We start from the raw sequence: 20,100 nt of genomic DNA, 5'->3' as shown, positions 1-20,100 counted from the left end.
ACACATTTTATGACTTGAGACTCGACTTGACAACATCACAAAAGACTTGCGACTCGACTTGGACTTGAACACCAATGACTCGGGACTTGACTTGGACTTGAGCCTTCTGACTTGAGGTGACTTGCTACTTTAATTCAGAGGTCTCCAACACGCCGATCGCGAGCTGCCGCTAGAAGAGCAGACTCCCATCGGGGAGAGCAGAATCTTCAGCCGCTCCTACTCTTGCTGAGAATCCTTGCAGGCAGGGGCGGGTCTTTATTTAGCTGGGCCACCATGCGGCCAATCATATGCGAGGACACACTAGGATCATACCATTATGTGAAAGAAGGGTGGGGGGCACAGCATGTGTAGTGGTACAGGCCAGCTGCACAGAGAGACGGGGAGCCGGATTTAAATGCAAGTGCGTCGGAAAAAGTCAAGAAATGAGCGAAAACCGAAAAAAGAAGCAGCATCTGGCTGCTTTTCAATAATATTGGAGAAAGCAAAGCTGAGTGCAGGATTTGTAAAATGAAAATAACCTTCAGAGCAGGGTTTTTTTTTGGTAACCACTCAGGATTTATTGTCAGAGGTGGGAGAAGTTCAGACAATTAAAAAAAGTTACAATCAGGGTTCCCGCGGGGTCATAACAAGTCTTACATTTGATAATCAGAATTTAAGGCCTTAAAAAGGTACCATTTGTACAATTTGTATTGAATTAAATCAACATGGAACCAGTAATCACTAACTTTGTTTCCCCCGGCCCCTTATTGGAGAACACCCAGCTAGTAACCTAGCAACCAAGCTTCAGCTCATTTAGCCTATCTTCGAATCTACTTACAAATAAATATGGGGAAGTGTAAGTTCAACCGTATTTGGTTGGAAAACATCTAATTTAGTGCTTGGTTGAAACCAGTGGAGGGAACGTGTTTGAAGCCCGCTGCACCTTTTACAAAATAAATTAGTGTTTGTTTGCCAATGTAGCGTTAGCTAGTGTAGGGTTAGCTAGTGCAGCAGCAGCTAATGCAGCAGCTCCCGCAACAACACCGGGGGACCTCCGGGCGAAGTTTGGGTCTACGTCAACCCTAAAAGCGGAGGTGCTGTAGACGCTAAATACCGCAGCTAAACACCAATCATACAACAGCAACGATGAAATAGTGTAGCCAAGGCAGCAGAGCTCTGAATATAGCTCTTGTCACTCTCTCACAGACACACACACACACACACACACACACACACACCACACACACACACACACACAGCACACACACACACACACACACACACACACACACACACACTAGGGCTGCTCGATTATGGCAATAATCAAGATTATGTTGGTCAATAATTAATATCACGATTATTAAATATGATTATTCATTGACTTTGAAAACATCCATTTATTGAACTTTAAAACAGATAATAATTTGAACAGTATCTTTTTAACTGTTGATTACCCTGAACGTATAATTCAACTGAAAAACCAATACAAAAATTAATTAAATAAATGATACATTACTAAAAAATGCATTAGATCAAATATGTTGTGGTGCACTGTCACAACCTAGCAAAGCAAAATAATCGTTTTTTCCGATTATGTTGTTTTCGTAATTGTGGCAGGCCAAAATCGTAATTGCGATTAAAATATGATTAATTGCACAGCCCTAACACACACACACACACACACACACACACACACACACTCAAGCACACACACACACACACTCAAGCACACACACACATACACACTTTTTGCTAACACGCTAACACAGTTCTGTACTGTTACGCTGTTGTGTTCAGTCATTGTTCTCATGTTGAACATGAATACATTTACTTTGTAAGTGATTATGGGACGTATTTCTTCTTTATATACATTTTCCTTCATACTTTATTGCCGTGAAATAGGTATTAAATTCTATTCAAAGTGGTCTTAAAAAGGTGTTAAAAAGTCTTACATTTGAGTTGGCGAAACCTGCAGGAACCCTGTACAATAAAAAGTCCTGCATTCAAAATGTTACAAGTAAAAGTACAAAAGTATTAGCATCAAAATATACTGAAAGTACCGCCTGCAGAGGGATCTAGATTCAGGTGTTCTCTTCCCCATAGAGACGCCTCGCTGCACATTATCCCTATCATAAAGATAGATTGTGGGTCCCTTACAACATGTTGTACACAGTGGAAATACACATTCTGGTTACCTCAACATCAGGGATCTTATACATTAAACTGCTTCTGAATCAAACCGTCACGGTAGCCTTACCTTACTGATCCCTCTTCAAATAGAAAAACACACGTTACTTTACCAGCAGAGAGAAAATGGATTATTAAATTATTAATGTGACTAATAAAGAGCAATTTGATTATTAAGTATTATTCTGTTGATCGATGTCATTACATTTGGTGAAAAACACATAATGACTTGTTTAAGACTTGTTTTGTCAAAGTTTAGGACTTGACTTGACTTGAACTGGCCCATCCTGACTTGAGACTTGACTCGGACTTGCAAAACAATGACTTGGTCCCACCTCTGCTATTTAGTATATGTTCATTTATTCGTCATCTATCCGTCATTATACATGTGTGTTTACACTGCTCCGTTGTCCATTGACATCCGGTAAAAGTTCCTTCAAATAAGAGTCCCGATCTTATTACTATCAAAATAAAAGTGCAAAACAAAAACTTTACCATAAGAAAATATTGGCATACAAATATAATCACTTCTCTAAAAGGTAACTCATTTTAAATATAGTTAGACATATTAAAGGTCATTTACAATAATAATAATAATCGAAGAGTGGTGACTCGAGAGTGACTTGGACTCGTGAATTGGTGACTTGACTACAACACTGGTTGTTATCAAGTCACTCAATTAACCTCCGAGCAAATTTTCCCTAAAATAATTCAGAACATGTGTAATTTAATGAACATTGTTATCAAAAATATGACTTTTTTAAGTTTTGAACGGCTTCTTTGCTTGAATTTTTTTTACAAATACATTTATTTTAATATTAATTTGCACAGATATACATAACAAGGTGAACCGTTGGTACACTACCAATACATTATATACAGATCAGCTGCAAATAAATTAACTCTTGTTATTAATTACAGTTATTCCAAGGAATCTGTCATTCAAATAATAGGAAATACTAAATCTTACCCAATTGCTTTTTCAATGTTTTCGCATTTTACTTCTTTGAAGCAGATGAAAAAACCGATACAGAAAAGGAGAAGGAGAAGTCCGTTCAGAGCGGCGCTGTGGTGTTGGAGAACGTGTCAGACCGCCTGTCCAGAGATCTGCTGTTCATGCTGGTGGAGAACATCTCGGGTTTGGACGAGACCTGCTACAGTCTGGAGTTCATCTGGGAGAGCAGCAGCGCTGTGATCACCTTTAACAAACCTGCAGGTAGGAAATAAAAAGATTCAGATCCATCTTTTATTGGATCAATGGGTCTAAAGATTACAAAACTAGCATCACAAAGCAAAAACATCACTGCTCAGTATTCAAGGTTATTATTTAGTCCTTCAAATGGCCAGCAGCATGAAAAGATGGGAGTAAACAAATTCTAAAAATCTATATGCAATGGGGAGAATTTCTACCACGTTTGAGATGCATGGAAAATGACTAGATAATGATGCACAAAGAAAGAAAAATAAACATCCATCCAAATGTTTAAATGAAATGAAGTAATACACGTGACTATGTTTTAAATGTTGTGAAAAGCTTCTCTTTTATTCATCCTCCTGACCAGTGATTATGTGTACAGTTCTTGCGTTTGTGAGTCAAAGTTCTATTAATTGTACCGCTTTATACAATAAAAGCTCATATAGTTGCTCTTTTTAAACAAACCTAAGCTACATTGTGTTAGACATCTAAAATGATCCATCAGTCTACACAGTCAAAGCCTCTCATAAACAGAATTATAACACTGGGATGACAATAATTTATTCGTATTTCATTTTATAGTGTTCACTGATTGTATATTACAATATATACCCCATATTATCATATAGAGGTATTTTTGCCCTTTTTAACAAAAAGGGACATTTTTATTATTTGACATTTGAAGAAGGAGATGGCAATACACAAAATCCATTTAGCAGCTGTTCTCGAAATCATATGAAATGAGTGGAGGATAAATCATCCTTTAAATTAGTAGAAAAAAAGTATTTATTCTGAGAAAGAAACAAAATATATAGAAAATGTATCCACCAAGGAGCATATACCTGATGTAGAAGCCATGATCACTATTGATTGGTTGGCTTGGGTCACATGGGTATGGGTGGCACTCATTATAATCCTGTTCACCTGCGTGAGGTGTGTGTGTGTGAAAGAGAGGGTGACACAGGGCCGTTGTACTTTTTTGTTGACCGCAAGATTAGAATTGTTTTGATTATAAACAATGTATATGTCTGATCACCGAGTTCTTTCATTAAACTACAATACTACGAAACAGAGCTTTTGATCTCAGCGAGTACTTTTTTAGCGTGTCATACAACATCTAACAGGCCCGGCCTCAGCCTCTCAGCGACTTTGTTTGTTTCCTGCTGTCGCTACATTTTGTCAACAAAAAAAACAACAAGCACACAAGGCGTAAGGCGATCATCATCAAACAGCGCATGGATTAAGGATCTATTGGATGAGAATGGAAATATGGAAATAATTCACGGAGGTAAGCACTGGCTGTTAATAGAGACTGCAGTTTGGAAGCTGCATTCAACGCGGATCACAGCCAGGTAAGCCTTACCGCTGCATGTGCACATATTCACCGCTGTGTATCTCCACTGTAACTCCACTCTGCCGCATGGAAGTCGCGCTGCTCTGTTGATGTGGCCATATGGAAATGTGGTGCTTTGAAGGAATTCTCTTCCGATCTTTGAGTGTGTTGCAATAAAACGAATGCACTGAGGAAGCTTGAATAAACTGACGGAGAAAATGAGTCAAATAAATGTTGACGTTGAAGGTGTTGAAAAGGACTATGGGAAAAGAGAACGCACACTCACTGCGAAGGCATTGGTAAATAACATCGAAAAACTTCAACGGGAACGTAAAACCAGTGTGAACAAAATAAAAGCACTCATACCAGAAATAAAAGCACATATGATCATTTAATTCAACTGGGTGAAAAAGCCATTATTTCACATGAAATGTTGATTCCTTTACTCCCAGAGGAGGAACTGAATAAACAAGAGGAATGGTTTGCCAGTATCTTGGAATACAGTGAATGCTTTCAGAGGGACATTAAACAGTGGTTAAAGGAGCCACAAGAGGATTCTGCCACAATAACTGCTGCTGTGCCGGATATCCCAACAACAGATGACATGCAAGAGGATGTACAACCAAGTGACAGTGTGTCAAACGTGGAAATCGGAAGAAGAGCAACCCGATCACAGAATTCTGCTTTGGGGAAAAAGTCTGCAACTTCTACTGCTTCGTCTGCATGCCGTAAAACAGAGGCTGACTTGGCAGCTTTAATGGCAAGGATTAAAGGACAAACATGAACTGGAGGAAGAGAAGGAGCGAATAAGGAGCAAACTTCAGATGGAGGAGGAACGAATTAGGAGGAGAAAGGAGCAACTTCAGATGGAGGAGGATATTGCAGCACACATTGCTAAATTAGATGTGTTGCAAACACGAAGCATCCTAAGTGGGAAAAGTTCAAAGACAAGGCATTCGGATGGAATGAACTCTTACATTGAACAAAGAAACCTTAAACCACAAGTCCTCTACACTGCTAAGGACAATATAAATACTCCACAAATGTTGCTGAACCAAAGGGAGGCTAGCAATGACTTCTTGGATCCAACAACACGGCCTAATGAGAACATTTCACCTTGGTTCCTTTCCTCAGAGCCAGTATCCCAGAAAAAATCAAATTTTGAAAACACAAATGAATTATGGAGATAGCTTGAACGCAAGTGAAGATCAAAACAACATACTGGGCATTATGAGAAAACAAAATGAAATAACCACACTGTTAATACAACAGCAATGCCTTTCATCCTTGCCAAAGAGAGAGATTCCAGTTTTTGATGGCGACCCGTTAAAATATCACACATTTATGAAGGCTTTTGAGAATGGTGTTGAGAAAAACACAAACAGCTACAGTGACCGACTCTACTTTCTGGAGCAGTACACTCAGGGTCATCCCAAAGGACTTGTTGGAAGTTGCCAGCACATGGATCCAGAGAGGGGATACGTCAAGGCTAAAGCTCTAATCTAGGAGCAGTTTGGAAATGAGCAGAAAGCGGCATCTGCTTATCTGCAAAAGGCTCTTTCATGGCCTCCTATAAGAACCGAGGATGTTAAGGCTCTGCAATACTACAGCTTCTTCCTTAGAGCGTGTGCAAACGCAATGGAAGAGGTGCAGTATTTGCATGAGATTGACATGGCTGCGAATATGATGATCATAATAAGAAAGTTACCTTCCCATTTCAGAGACAAGTGGAGAACGTTAGCCTGTGAGCTGCAGGAGAGGAACAGCCGCAGGGCAACATTCTTTGACATCACACACTTCATTGAGAGACAAGTTAAAATCTTAACCGACCCAGTATTTGGAAACATTCAAGATGCTCCCTTCATAACAACAAATACTGCTTTAAACAGATCACAGCCTCGCTCACATTTTGTAGGAACTAGCTTTGCCACCACTGTAGCTCTTGTAGAAAATGAAACCCAGACAGATACTGAATGGAAGGAACACATTCTGACAAAATGGAGGACATGTCTGTGCTGCGGAGGAGGCCACACCTTGGACTCGTGCCATCAGCTTGAAAAAGGAACACACAAAGAGAAGATAGGCTTCTTGATGGAAAAAGGTGTCTGTTTCGGCTGTTTGTGCGTGGGGCACATTAGCAGAAATTGCAATAAGCGAATTTCCTGTTCAAAATGTGGCTTCAAACATCCAACCATACTTCACATCCCTTCCAATGAAGCAAGACGCAATCCTGCTCAAGCCAAGAATACATCAGAGCTATCAGTGGACAGCAAACTGGTTTCAAGTGGCCTTACAGGGGCTGGTGATGACAATTGTAAACTTCCCATAGTTCCAGTGCAAGTCAAGTCAACGAAGGGCAGCAAGATTGTCACCACCTATGCTTTCTTGGACCCAGGAAGTACAGCAGTGTTTTGTACAGAGGATTTGATGCATGAGCTCGGCCTAACTGGAAAGAAGGCGCAGATTTGTTTACGAACCGTGGGCCAAGAAAGGGTCGTAAATAGCCATATTGTGTTCGGACTAGAAGTGGCTGGCTTAAAAAATGACAATTTCTGTGAACTGCCACAAAGCTACACCCAAGAGTGCATGCCTGCCAGCAGTGGGAACATTCCTAGACAAGCGGACCTACAGAGATGGCCTCATCTGAAAAATGTTAATTTGCCTGAAATAAATGCAGGGATTGGACTGTTGATAGGAACCGATGTTCCTAAGGCCTTGGAACCATTGGAAGTCATATGCAGTGTGGATGACGGACCCTATGCAAGCAGGACAATCCTGGGCTGGACAGTGAATGGACCACTAGAAGGAGTGAGTGGGAATGCAATGGACTTTGACAAACCAGAAGTATCTGTGAACAGAATCTCAGTTGTGAATTTAGATGAACTTTGGCAACAACAGTTCAGCGCAGACTTCCCTGAATGCAGATTGGAGGAACAAGCTGGAATGTCAAGAGAGGATCTCAAGTTTAAGAAGTTTAAGAAGAAAGTGTTTTTTCAGCAAGAGTCGAAGAAGAAGTGTAAAAAGAAAAGTTTTAAAGATGAGAAGAAGCCTCATCTCAAATCCCAACAATAGCCCTCTCCTTCAATGGCTGCTCAGAAAGGCCCCCGCTGCAAACAAAGAAATGGAGAACAGGATGAAGTGGACCAACGTGCTCTACAAGGCCGAAGGACTCAGAGTCAAAGACGACGAGGACATGCTGCGCTCTTCGTTAAAGGAGTGGGGCGATCAAAGCGAGAATATCGTGGAGAAGACGCAGAAACGGCAGGAAGAGACGGAAGAACAGTGACATCTTTTCCACAGTATTGACTCTTTTCGACTGACAGACTTAAAGGACACTACGGATTCTTTTTGACTGAGCCAAGGTGGTGGTACCTTTTGGCCTAACTGACTTGTGACTCGTACACAGAAAAGAAGAAGGAAAACTACACATACATGAACTGCAACTGCATGGACTTGATTACCAAGTTATAATTGTCACATGTCTCCCATTTGAATAATGTTAGTAATTATTATGTATGCTTTCCTAATAATTAGAGGCTGGTGTGTAGGAGCCATGATCACTATTGATTGGTTGGCTTGGGTCACATGGGTATGGGTGGCACTCATTATAATCCTGTTCACCTGCGTGAGGTGTGGGTGTGTGGAAGAGAGGGTGACACAGGGCTGTTGTACTTTTTGTTGACCGCAAGATTAGAATTGCTTCGATTATAAACAATGTATATGTCTGATCACCGAGTTTTTTCATTAAACTACAATACTACGAAACAGAGCTTTTGATCTCAGCGAGTACTTTTTTAGCGTGTCATACAACATCAAACAGGCCCGGCCTCAGCCTCTCAGCGACTTTGTTTGTTTCCTGCTGTCGCTACACCTGAGATAACAGACCTTTCACCAGGCCTTGTTGTAGGTTAAGGGTAAATCATTCCTAACATGTGTAATTGTCACCTGATACGACGGTTTCAGTCTTGAAGGAGTAATCAGGAGTGTTTTTCAGATGTGGACAAGTTCCTCACTGGCAGTCAGTGCAGTAAGAAGCTGCAGAAATACGGACTGACCACTCGACCACTGGAGGCAGCAGAGAGCATCCGCTTGGAGAATCTTCCTCCGACTGTGGTTAAAGGTACACACAATGTTAATCACAGCTTCCCAGCAGTGTTTTCCACTATTATTAGTTCTCATTCTTTATTTGTGATTCCTTTCCAGAGATGTTGGAGCTGTTTTTTGAGAAGAGCTGGACACTGCCTGACAATGTCGTCATGATCCCAGATGAACATGCTGCCATTGCAACTTTCAATAACGCCAAAGGTTTGTTTATTTAGCTTTACTACTCATGCATTGCTCATTGTAATTTAAAGTTGAAATTTGTTCTAACAAAAAGAACAATTATTTACCTGAGCTTTCTTTTTTGTTGCCTGTTTTGCTGCAGTTGTGGAAAGCATTTGCCATGAACAAGACCATGCGATGCGATCCATGACTTTCAAGGTGTATCCGTACTATGAGTCCATGGGCACCGCCTTGTACGGCAAAGAACGACCAACATGGAAGATGCCCGAGCCCTTCAGAGAGAGTGTTCACAATGTAGTCTGGAGATTCCTCCGGGAGAAGAAACGGTTCCAAAGCATCAACGATCAGATGTCTTCATACTTCTGTAGCGTGAATTTGGACAACCCTGATGTAATACTCAGCCCTCTCCCCAGCCTTTTAAGGCAGCAAGGTCTAACTGCCAAACATGTAGATACCTGGATGAGTACAGCACAAGAGGCCTTCCGTCAGCAAATGTCTCAGTACTCTGCTTTCGAATGTAAAGTGAATGCCAGTGCATGGAAAGCTGCAGAAAAAGAAGTCCGTTCCGTTGTCAAGGAAGATGCCGCCCTCGTTCTGGATGCATCCCGGGGGGTTTTGACTGTGGCTGGCCGAGGTGACGATATAAAGAAAGTCAAAGGTCCTGTGGAGAACATCGTTCTTAAAGCCATCAGCCAGATCAAACGGCAGACAGAAGGTGTATCTGAATGTATGGATATGTCCCCTGCACAGTTCTACATCCTGAATCAGGAGGGCTTACTCAAAGCTGCCCAGGACATTTCCCCTGACATGAAAATCTCGTTGGATGAAGGCGCCCAGAAGTTAACCATTACAGGACTACCTGCAGAAGTTTACAAGACTAAGTCATGGATCTTTGAGCGGACCGTGGGTATGAGTAAGAAGCAGCTGAATGTCCCTCCAAGTCTTTTAGACTATCTTAATACAGTGGATGCCATGGACATGTCAAAGAGCCTGTTCACATCCCAAAGCATCAGTGCCATCTACAGCATTGATAGCAAAGGGGTTTTACTGTTGGGGACTTCTGAGCCTGTCCTTGCTGTTGCAGAGAAAAAGATGAGGACAAGTTTTAGTGTGGAGACTCTGGATGTGGAAGATCAAGAAGTTCTGAAACTTCCCAACTGGGTGGACCTAAACCAACAGCTGTTGGACACCTACAACTCATTAAAGAATAAAACAGTGGCCATTCAGATTCAACCAGAAAGAAGAAACAAAATAACTGTGACCGGCTTCCAGATTCCAGTAAAAGAGGTTAGCAATAGTCTGAGGGAATTCATTGTTAACTTCTCACAAGTTAAAGAAACCATTTGCGTCGCTTCCTTTGCTGTTGTTCAGTTCATTGAGAATAAAAAAAAAAAAGAGTGGTTCAGTATTGCCAAAGATAATACTGTTAAAGTCCAATTTGATTCAGAGAGGCCAAAAATAACTTTGGCAGGGGCTCGTCTTCATGTACAGAAAGCCAAATGCTGCTTTCAGGAACTGACTAGTGCTCTCTCCACTGACAACTTTGTTGTGGATAAGCCTGGAGCCAAGAAGTACTTCCAGACTCAAGGAAGCCTTTTCCTTTCTACAATAATGACCGAATACAGCTGTGTGGTCGTGCTCTGTCCAGAGAATCAAGAAGAAGAGGAAGAAGAGAACTATGGGGAAGAAAATGACCTTTGTTTTTGCAAAGTGAAGACTGCCAATGGGGTTCTAGTTTCCGTCAGCAATGCAAACATCTGTACCCTAAACGTGGATGCGGTGGTCAATGCTGCTAATGAAGAGTTACAGCACATTGGAGGCCTGGCTCACGCACTTCTCAAGGCTGCAGGACCAGAACTGCAGAAAATCAGCAATGACCACATACAGGTAAATGGAGAACTTCGCCCAGGTGAAGCCATCGTAACAGGTGCATGCAACCTGCCTTGCAAGTATGTCGTACATGCCGTCGGTCCTCGTTTCCATGACTCAGATAAGATGACAGCAGTGTCACGTCTGAAGCTTGCTGTTAAAAACAGTCTGACACAAGCAGAGCAAGTTAACTGCTCCACCATTGCACTGCCAGCGATCAGCTCAGGAAGGTTTGGGTTTCCTGTGGACCTCTGTGCTGACACCATAGCACAGGCAGTGAGGGAGTACTGTGACAGTCCAGGAGCTCCACGGTCACTGACGGAGATCCAGCTGGTGGACAACATCCATAACACTGTTAAGGTCTTGGCCACAGCTGTCAACAGAGAGTTCAATGACCTCGGACCCATTTTGACTGGTAGCTGGCAGGAGGAAGAGGCACCGGGGGCTTCAGGGTAAATTGAGGACCCTTTGCTTATTATTACAACATACTACTGCTTGGCTAGCTTTGTCCAAAGTAATAAACTCCAGAAAACATCAATTGGATGATTTTTTTATTGTTTCGGGATCAATTGGAAAAAAAATTTGTATTCAGCAATTCTAAGGCTATATGCTGCTACAGTTCTATTTTTATACCAGTGCAATTAACAACACGTAGGTCAGACACGCTGTTAGATTTGTGTGTGTTTGAGCTTTACTGCCTACTTCCCAGCAGACATCAGTGGGGTCGAGGTCAAAGCCAGTCATCCAGGGACCATCAAGGCGCTGAAAGAGGAGGAGTACGCAGAGGTGGACGCCAAAGAGGACGTGAAGGAGAACCCGAAGGAGGACGAGGAGGAGGAAACAGAGGAGGAAAAGGAGAAGAACACGGAGGAGAACGTGAAGGACACGCCAGGTCTGAAGGGCATGGAGGGTAAGGATCTTCTTTTTATCTTTCTTTTCTGTTGGTTGCTTCTTTTTGCTTTTGCTCTTTTAAGTTAAGTTTCAAAGACCACAGTATAGGAATCCGAGAAAAACATTTTTCAGGTCTTTTATAGAGTCTGGAACAAATCAAAACCAATGCTAATCTTACAAAAGAAAAGTACCAAACTGTAAAAATAAGGAATACAAATTTGTAGACCAGGAAGTGTTTCCTTTTTAACATATTTTGTTCGTTTTGGGCAACAAAAACGAACACAGTTATGGTGACCATATTCACATTGATGACATTAGCGATGTTCTTTGATTGGCTGTAGGTCAGGGAAGATGGAGCAGACCACGTCGGGGGGTCTTAGGATTGTTCTGCTGAAGGGAAACATCCAGGACCAGACTGTGAGTATTATTAAAGCACCAATTGAAAAACAGTTGATGATAAACTGTAGTATATTACTGATGCAGGTTTCTGTTGATGCCTTATTCTGAATGTAGCTGTTGTGGATTAGGTAGGTAATATCTACTAGATGGGAAAAGTAATAATAGGACACATTCAGGTGAATGCCACTAACTTTGGCTTTAAGAATAATTCCCATTCTTAAACTTGGATACCATTTTTGTTTTTATAATTTTTCATATTGGTTATGGTAACGATCTACATAAAGTCATCAAGTGCAGAAAAAGTGATAAGGGGGACTCAGCAGGCTGAGTTCAATGGTTTAAACATGAAAATACTATAGCAGAGAGTACATAACAAGCAAGTAACGACAGACAAACAAAAAATACTACAGTAATCATTAGTTACAAGGGCAAGACACAAGGAGAGTAGACAACCTGACACTGAAAGAGGAGACAAAGGGGAGTATACCAAAATATAACAATAAATAATAACTGAAAACTAGAAACAAGTGAAACATTACCAAAAACGCCACTGTCAAAAAGGAAAATGTTTAAACAAAAACTTGCATGGTTTTTTATATGGATAGTAGATACAATATAAGAATATAGTCTGAATCGAGATATTGATGATATTGACATACAGTGTGAGTGTGTACAAGTACAAACCCTGCCTTAGTAGACAGAGTCCGTGAATAGCAAAACGTTTTCTAGCAGGGACCACACCACACCACAAGGATATGGCAATCTAAATAATTAATTTGGAGGGAGGGGTGAAGGTGGGTGAAGCATGCCATCTGTTAGGCTGGTCCGGTTGGATGTGCTGAAGTCTGGGCAGAGGAAGACTTACGGTGGGGGTTCCCTCTCAGGCTAATTTCTGCTTGAGCTGATTACAGGCACCTCAGACTGTAGGTGGAATTAGATATTTAGAAAAGTATGCACTAGTTGAATAGGAAGGGATGAAAGGAGACGGATAGAGAGGATGCAGGGAAAGGGAGAGGGGGGGATGCTGGTATGTAGGGATAAAGGAATCAATGGGTGAGGATGAAGGGATGAGGGGAGTGAGGAATGAAGGGATCGATGTGGAAGGGTGAAGGGTTGTGGGTTGGAATGAAGGGATGAGGAACGTGAGGAATTAAGGGATCGATGGGTGAGGGTGTAATAGGATGTGGGTGAGGATGAAGGGAGTGAGGGATGAAGGAATCAATGGATAGAGGGGTGAAGGGATGTTTGAGGATAAAGGGATGAGGAAAGGGAGGAATGAAGGGATCGATGTGGAAGGGTCGAAGGGATGTGGGTTGGAATGAAGGGGTGAGAGGATGTAGGTGAGGATGAAGGGATGAGGAGAGTGAGAGATGAAGGGATGTGGCTAAGGATGACGTTAGAAAGGGAATAGATGGTTGGAATGGAGAGGAAGGGTGGGTGGAGAGAACGTCAGGATGTGTTAACTGTGTATAAGTATTCTTTAGAGGTGATCCCAAGTTAACCAATTAAGTTCATTTTGTCATCTTGCACTAACCTGTAATAAAAGTCTAGCTGAAATCAGTAAATATTTTACTGTATTTTTAAACTAATAAGGATAATAATAATAATGAACTTTTAGTCCAAAGCTTGTGAAGACGCTGTGGTTTTGGTCCACAGACTGACGTCATCATCAACACCATCTCAGCGAACATGGACCTGATCCAGGGAGCTGTGTCTAAAGCCATCCTGCAGGCGGCCGGGCCAGGCCTGCAGAGGGCGGTTCTGACTGAAGGGGGGGCGACTGCGCTGCCAGAGGGCGATGTCGTCATCACCGATGGCTTCAACCTCAACTGTCGGAAAGTCTTTCATACCGTATGCCCTTATTGGAACAACGGAGCGGGCCATGAGGTGAGGGATTATTTAAAAAGGAGCTCCAAAGAAACGGATTGTAAATGAAGAAAGCTAAGTGCCGATTAGTTCACTGTTAAAATCATTTCAATATTTATGCTTAAGACTCATCCCTAATAAAGTCCAAGTAATTCAGTACAGTGATGGTTTAGTTAGGTCAGTGGAATGTTAAAGTATTTTCAGTTTCTTTTGGAACCACTAACTAAACTGAAATGGTGAAAGTGGGTCATTGTGTTCAATGTAGACCGTGTTTATTTGTAAGACAGCTCTTTTAAGGCAATCTTGCAACTAAACCCAACATTGATGATAATAATAAGCCTTATTTGTATAACACCTTTCATACAATAATTGCAGCCCAAAGTGCTTCACAGCAGTTATATAGACAAATTAATATAAACTACAGAATTACATTACATTACATTACATTTAGCTGACGCTTTTATCCAAAGCGACTTACAATAAGTGCATTCGACCAAAAAGATACAAACTTGAAGAAAACAGAATCATATAAGTACATCACATAGAGCAAAAACATTTCAAGTGCTACTCAACTGGCTTTAGATAAGCCAGTCCTTTATTAGTATATAAGTGCTTTGTTAGTAATTATATCGCTCGAAGTGGAGTCGAAAGAGATGAGTTTTCAGTCTGCGCCGGAAGATGTGCAAGCTATCTGCCGTCCTGATGTCAATGGGGAGCTCATTCCACCATCTTGGAGCCAGGACAGCAAACCCACGTGTTTTTGCTGATGGTAACTTGGGTCCCCCTCGCAGTGCGGGTGCAGCGAGTCGTTTGCCTGATGCAGAGCGGAGTGCACGTGCTGGGGTGTACGGTTTAACCATGTCCTGGATGTAGAAAGGGCCAGATCCATTCGCAGCATGGTACGCTAGTATCAGTGTCTTGAAGTGGATTCTAGCAGTTACTGGAAGCCAGTGAAGGGAGCGGAGGAGCGGCGTGGTGTGGGAACATTTAGGAAGGTTGAAGACCAGACGAGCCGCTGCATTCTGGATGAGCTGCAGAGGTCGGATGGCACATGCAGGTAGAGCAGCCAGGATGGAGTTGCAGTAGTCTAGGCGTGAGATGACGAGAGCCTGGACCAGAACCTGAGTCGCTTTCTGTGTCAGCTGGGGACGTATCTTCCTGATGTTGTAAAGCGTGTATCTGCAGCAACGGGTTGTAGCAGCGATGTTTGCAGTGAAGGACAGGTTGTTATCTAGGGTCACACCCAGATTCCTTGCAGTCTGAGTCGGGGAAACAGGGGGCCGAGGTTGATTGTTAGGTCAAGAGTGGGACAATCTTTTCCAGGAAGAAAAAGAAGTTCAGTCTTGTCAAGGTTGAGCTTGAGGTGGTGAGCAGACATCCACTGAGAGATGTCAGCTAGACAAGCAGAGATGCGTGCGACGACCTGGGTCTCTGAGCGGGGAAAAGACCGAATGAATTGGGTGTCGTCAGCGTAGCAGTGGTATGAAAAACCAGAATAAAAGCAATGCAGGAAATAAAACTTGGACTTGCACTTGGACTCAAGCACAGGTAATGATGACTTGGACTGGGACTCGACTTGACTCGACTCAGACTACGAACTCGGACTCGAGAATTTGTGACTTGACTACAACACTGGAAGTAGCATAAAATGGAAAGCACCTACAATGTTCACTTAAAAAGACAGTTGGCCGACTATCAATGTGCTCTAGTTGCTGGTAATATGGAGGGAAACGGACCAACATGTGTGTTGTCTTTTTGTGTCAGGAGTTGATAACCATCATCAGATATTGTCTGGAGGAGGCTGAGAAGACTCAGATGACGTCGCTGTCTTTCCCCGCCATCGGCACAGGATACCAGAGCTTCCCCAGAGACGTGGTGTCCAGAATCCTGCTGCAGGAGATCCACTCGTTCAGTCGCAGACGATCCCCTCGCTATCTGAGAGCGGTGGCCATCGTCGTTCACCCGAGTGACAAGCAAACTGTGGATGTGAGTTCATTTCATCCTGTTATTACCTTTTAAATATTGTCAATGAAACATTTCTCACAGTAGAAAATGTCCAATGAGTAAAAACACAGAGTTTGAAGATTATACATTCCTGCCCTTACCAGATCTCTGCTCTGGCTCCATTAGCAGCTAGTAACCACGATATCACAGACAAATGCTGGCGGTCAAGTTGAATTTGTGGGTAATCGGGAGCATGATGTGTGCAATAAAAAAAGATTATAGATCTGGTTCTGCTGCATTGATTTTGATTTGTTTTTCTTTTTTTACTGTCCATCAATGTCAAACAATGTTATTTCTTTAGTACAGCTTTAAACTTCCATACCCAAAGAGACATGTATGGAGTATTATTAATATCATCCACCATCATCCTGTTTGTCAGTGTTTCACCAGGGAGTTCAGTGGTCAGAGTGGTCAGAGAACCAAGTCACCCGTTAGGCCAGTCAGTCATCATCCAATCAGCCAATCACAGCAGTCCTCAGGTAAGAAGCCTCCAAAAACCTATGTGAAATTTCATAGCAACAAAATCACTCAGCAGTAATCTGTAAATTGAAAGTTGAGAATGTAATGGGTAAAATGGAGTAAGTCTGTAACTATACAATGTTATTGATTTGATAAATGCACAGCTACTTTAATTTGAGAGACAGAAAGGTGACTTTAACGGATGTCTTGAGCCTCCAGTTCACCACGCTAGTGTTGAACTCTAGTTTGGATCATATATACATTGGTAGGAATGAAGATTTTATAATACAAAAAAGCTAAGAAGAGATGTGTGTGTGTCAGCCTCCTTTGGTCAGGTGTCGTCCCCCTCCCTCGGTGTGTATCAGATGCAGATGGATCAGCTCACCCTGGAGGTGTCGTCTGGAGACATTACCAAGGAGGCCTGTGATGTCATCATCAACTCCTCCAATAAAGACTTTTCCCTTAAATCAGGTGACTCGTATTTCTAAAGATTTAAAATTCAATAAGGTATTGCCATATTAACAGCAGTTTTTGGAATTTGTTCCAGTTCGCTCAACAACAGAAACATATTTATTTACATAGTAGACATAATCACAGTATCAAAAAAAACAAACAGCCACATATATGATACAGTACAGCAAAAATAATTTGTTATCAGCCATCATCTTCCTCTTAACTGAACTTGTACAACTTTAAACTCAAAGGACCATCCTAATTTAGAAAATATTGAACTATACATAACTGATAACTATGTATAAGACTTACGGCCCCTACACACGGCGGCGTGCGTTGAAGCTTGCCGACGGGCGTGTCTGAAACTCGACCAACAACCGATCACATGAATCTCCTGCCCCGGACACACAAGCACGCGGTTTGATTGGCTAGAGCTTGTACTGGCATATGATTCGATTGGCTGACGCACACCGCCGTTTGTAAGGGCCGTTAGAAGTTCTTTCTATGATTCCTGGCACAATTTGTTTCATTTATTTTCAATAGAAATGTATGTATGTATGGGACTTGAAAAGTCAGTTTTAAGTAACGGTGTAAATCTTTCTACCAAAAAGCACATTTATTTTGACATTTGACAATATTAAGCTTTTTAGATGAAAATGTACACTAATTACATACATTCTACGGTGGCCGACAGGTGCAAAAGCGCAACAACTGCAGCGCGTTTCTCCTAATGGAAATGTTTTGTGTCGCTGTAACGTGTTTGCACCTGTCGGCTTCCGTACATTACCCTTTCTAAATGTGAGGTTAAAGATGAAAATGAATATTCATTATTCTAATGAATTAAAAGTTAATTGTACAGGCCATTAAATTAACCTATTTCCGTATTCAATTTTACAGATGGAAGATGATATGGCAATTAGCTTATTTTGGCTAATGTTAGCATAGGTTTTTACGTAACTTTTTAATTTGTTAGCTGAATGATTTTCAATGGCTGCCTGAATGTTGTCTTAAAGGTCCCATGTCATGGCCATTTCTACTGATCATAATTCCATTGTTGAGGTCTACTAGAATAGATTTATACTGTGCAATTTTCCAAACTCACATTGTTTCTCAAACAGCATCTCTGTAAATGATGTGTATTCACCGGTATTCACTCTCTGTCCTAAACTGCTTGTTGGAGCTCGCCCCCCCCCCCCCCCCTCCCTGTGAGCCCAGTGTGCTCTGATTGGTCAAGCGACGTGCAGCTGCTGTGAGGAGCAGACAGGGCTTCCGTGTCGAGATAGATACAGCGAGAACAAGCGAAACTCATCCTGAGCACACACAAACACTCAGTGTGTGTGTGTGTGTGTGTGTGTGTGTGTGTGTGTGTGTGTGTGTGTGTGTGTGTGGTGTGTGTGTGTGTGTGTGTGTGTGTGTGTGTGTGTGTGTGTGTGTGTGTGTGTGTGTGTGGTGTGTGTGTGTGTGTGTGTGTGTGTGTGTGTGTGTGTGTGTGTGTGTGTGTGTGTGTGTGTGTGTGTGTGTGTGTGTGTGTTGTGTGTGTGTGTGTGTTGCAGCCGCATGTGTGCAAACTGCCCCGCCCCCTCACACACAGACAGGGAGAGATAGATCTCTCGTCTGGATTGGAAAGATCGAAAATACTAAAAATAATCATAGATGCATTTTTGCAGTCTTTTTGCATATTAGATAACGGAGTTGGCGACACTAAAACTGCAATATAATGTTTGTGTAGCATAATAAATATGACATCGTTCTTCAGTGCCCTACGCTGTACATATCCGGTGTAGGTACCATATCTGCACGGCCTATCAGATTAGCACGGGGTCCGTTACGCTTACTAATGACGTCACGCATTGGCTGTACGGCAACCCAAGAGGACATTTTACACGGCCAAATTCCGCAAAGAATATTAAAAAATAACAATCGACAGTGAATGTATGTTAGTGGAACTGTGTCAGGAAAGTGAAGTGATAATTAAGTAATGTTATTTAAGAACTGAAATGCATAAAATTGAAAGTTAATATGTAGCATATCCCTCCGAAATATGGTCGTAGACTTTACTGATGATTTAGAATGTATTGAAACTCCAGACTCAACGTAAGAGCTTGTGCCTCTTCGGGGGGTGCTAACATTTAAACATAAACTTTATTCTTTACTTTTTCCGTCTTTATGATATCAGATACCGTCATGTTGTTTCCATAGCAACAACAACTTCCTGTCAACAGCTCCTGTTTCACCTGCTTAATACAGTTATCATCACTGCTACTGTGGTCACATCGGGGACCCGTAACATTTACAATAGTTGAGATGTGAAGGGGGTTATGTTTTTTTGTCTGTGTTCTGGGTTCCTGCAGTTTTTTTAAACAGACAGTACACACGTTCAGAGGATGAACGTGTGTACTGTCTGTGGGAGTTTACGCTGTTGACAGGAAGTTGTTGTTGCTATGGAAACACCAGATACCATTTCGGAGGGATATGCTACATATTAACTTTCAATTTTATGCATTTCAGTTCTTCAATAACATTACTTAATTAACATTTCACTTTCCTGACACAGTTCCACTAACATACATTCACTGTTGATTGTTATTTTTTAATATTCTTTGCGGAATTTGGCCGTGTAAATGTCCTCTTGGGTTGCCGTACAGCCAATGCGTGACGTCATTAGTAAGCGTAACGGACCCCGTGCTAATCTGGTAGGCCGTGCAGATATGGTACCTACACCCATAGACATAACCGGCATGAATCGCTGAAAGCTTTGGGAAGCTTTGTTTCGTGAAAGGCTGGCAGAGGGTGCGGCCATAGCTCTGAGCGTGGCGACTGGGTATCCCTACGTAGCGATACCCAGGAAGTAAATGAGAAATCTCCAACGAGGCGTTTTGGGGAGGTATTTTCTGTGTTAGAGTTTTACTCGCTACAGAGTGTACTTTGAGGGTTTTTGACTCTGCACACCGTTTACATCCATAAATGGGGATGGGTAATAACCAGAAAAGCATGACATGGGACCTTTAAACACTGATTGGTTGATTTATGTTTCATTATTGATTCTCTTCTCTTTGTTTATCATTTTTCAGGCGTTTCCAAGGCGATTTTAGACAGCGCTGGATTAACAGTTGAGCAGGAGTGCTCAGGGATCGGTACGTAGAGGGAATTAATCTTGTCAATCTCATACTGTAATAATATT

General features: G+C 42.0%; 1 protein-coding gene across 5 annotated transcripts in view; it reads left to right on the top strand.

Annotated features, from left to right (window-relative positions):
• LOC117534997 (protein mono-ADP-ribosyltransferase PARP14-like) overlaps positions 1-20,100 on the top strand; it is a 53,066-nt gene that overhangs the window by 13,151 nt on the left and 19,815 nt on the right. For 2 of the 5 annotated variants that reach the window (XM_034199305.1, XM_034199303.1), the window contains 11 exons: positions 3,182-3,382; positions 8,689-8,814; positions 8,898-8,999; positions 9,121-11,299; positions 11,557-11,757; positions 12,080-12,155; positions 13,794-14,024; positions 15,768-15,989; positions 16,387-16,486; positions 16,788-16,937; positions 19,991-20,053. In XM_034199305.1, the coding sequence (XP_034055196.1) occupies positions 3,182-3,382; positions 8,689-8,814; positions 8,898-8,999; positions 9,121-11,299; positions 11,557-11,757; positions 12,080-12,155; positions 13,794-14,024; positions 15,768-15,989; positions 16,387-16,486; positions 16,788-16,937; positions 19,991-20,053 (3,651 nt within the window). Of the gene's footprint in view, positions 1-3,178; positions 3,383-8,688; positions 8,815-8,897; positions 9,000-9,120; positions 11,300-11,556; positions 11,758-12,079; positions 12,156-13,793; positions 14,025-15,767; positions 15,990-16,386; positions 16,487-16,787; positions 16,938-19,990; positions 20,054-20,100 lie in introns of all 5 variants that reach the window. The other 3 variants (XM_034199302.1, XM_034199306.1, XM_034199304.1) reach the window with 2 other exon arrangements.

Source organism: Gymnodraco acuticeps, unplaced genomic scaffold (genome assembly GCF_902827175.1).
Source record: "Gymnodraco acuticeps unplaced genomic scaffold, fGymAcu1.1, whole genome shotgun sequence".
NCBI classification, from domain to species: domain Eukaryota; kingdom Metazoa; phylum Chordata; class Actinopteri; order Perciformes; family Bathydraconidae; genus Gymnodraco; species Gymnodraco acuticeps.
This window is presented reverse-complemented; position numbering and strand designations above follow the sequence as displayed.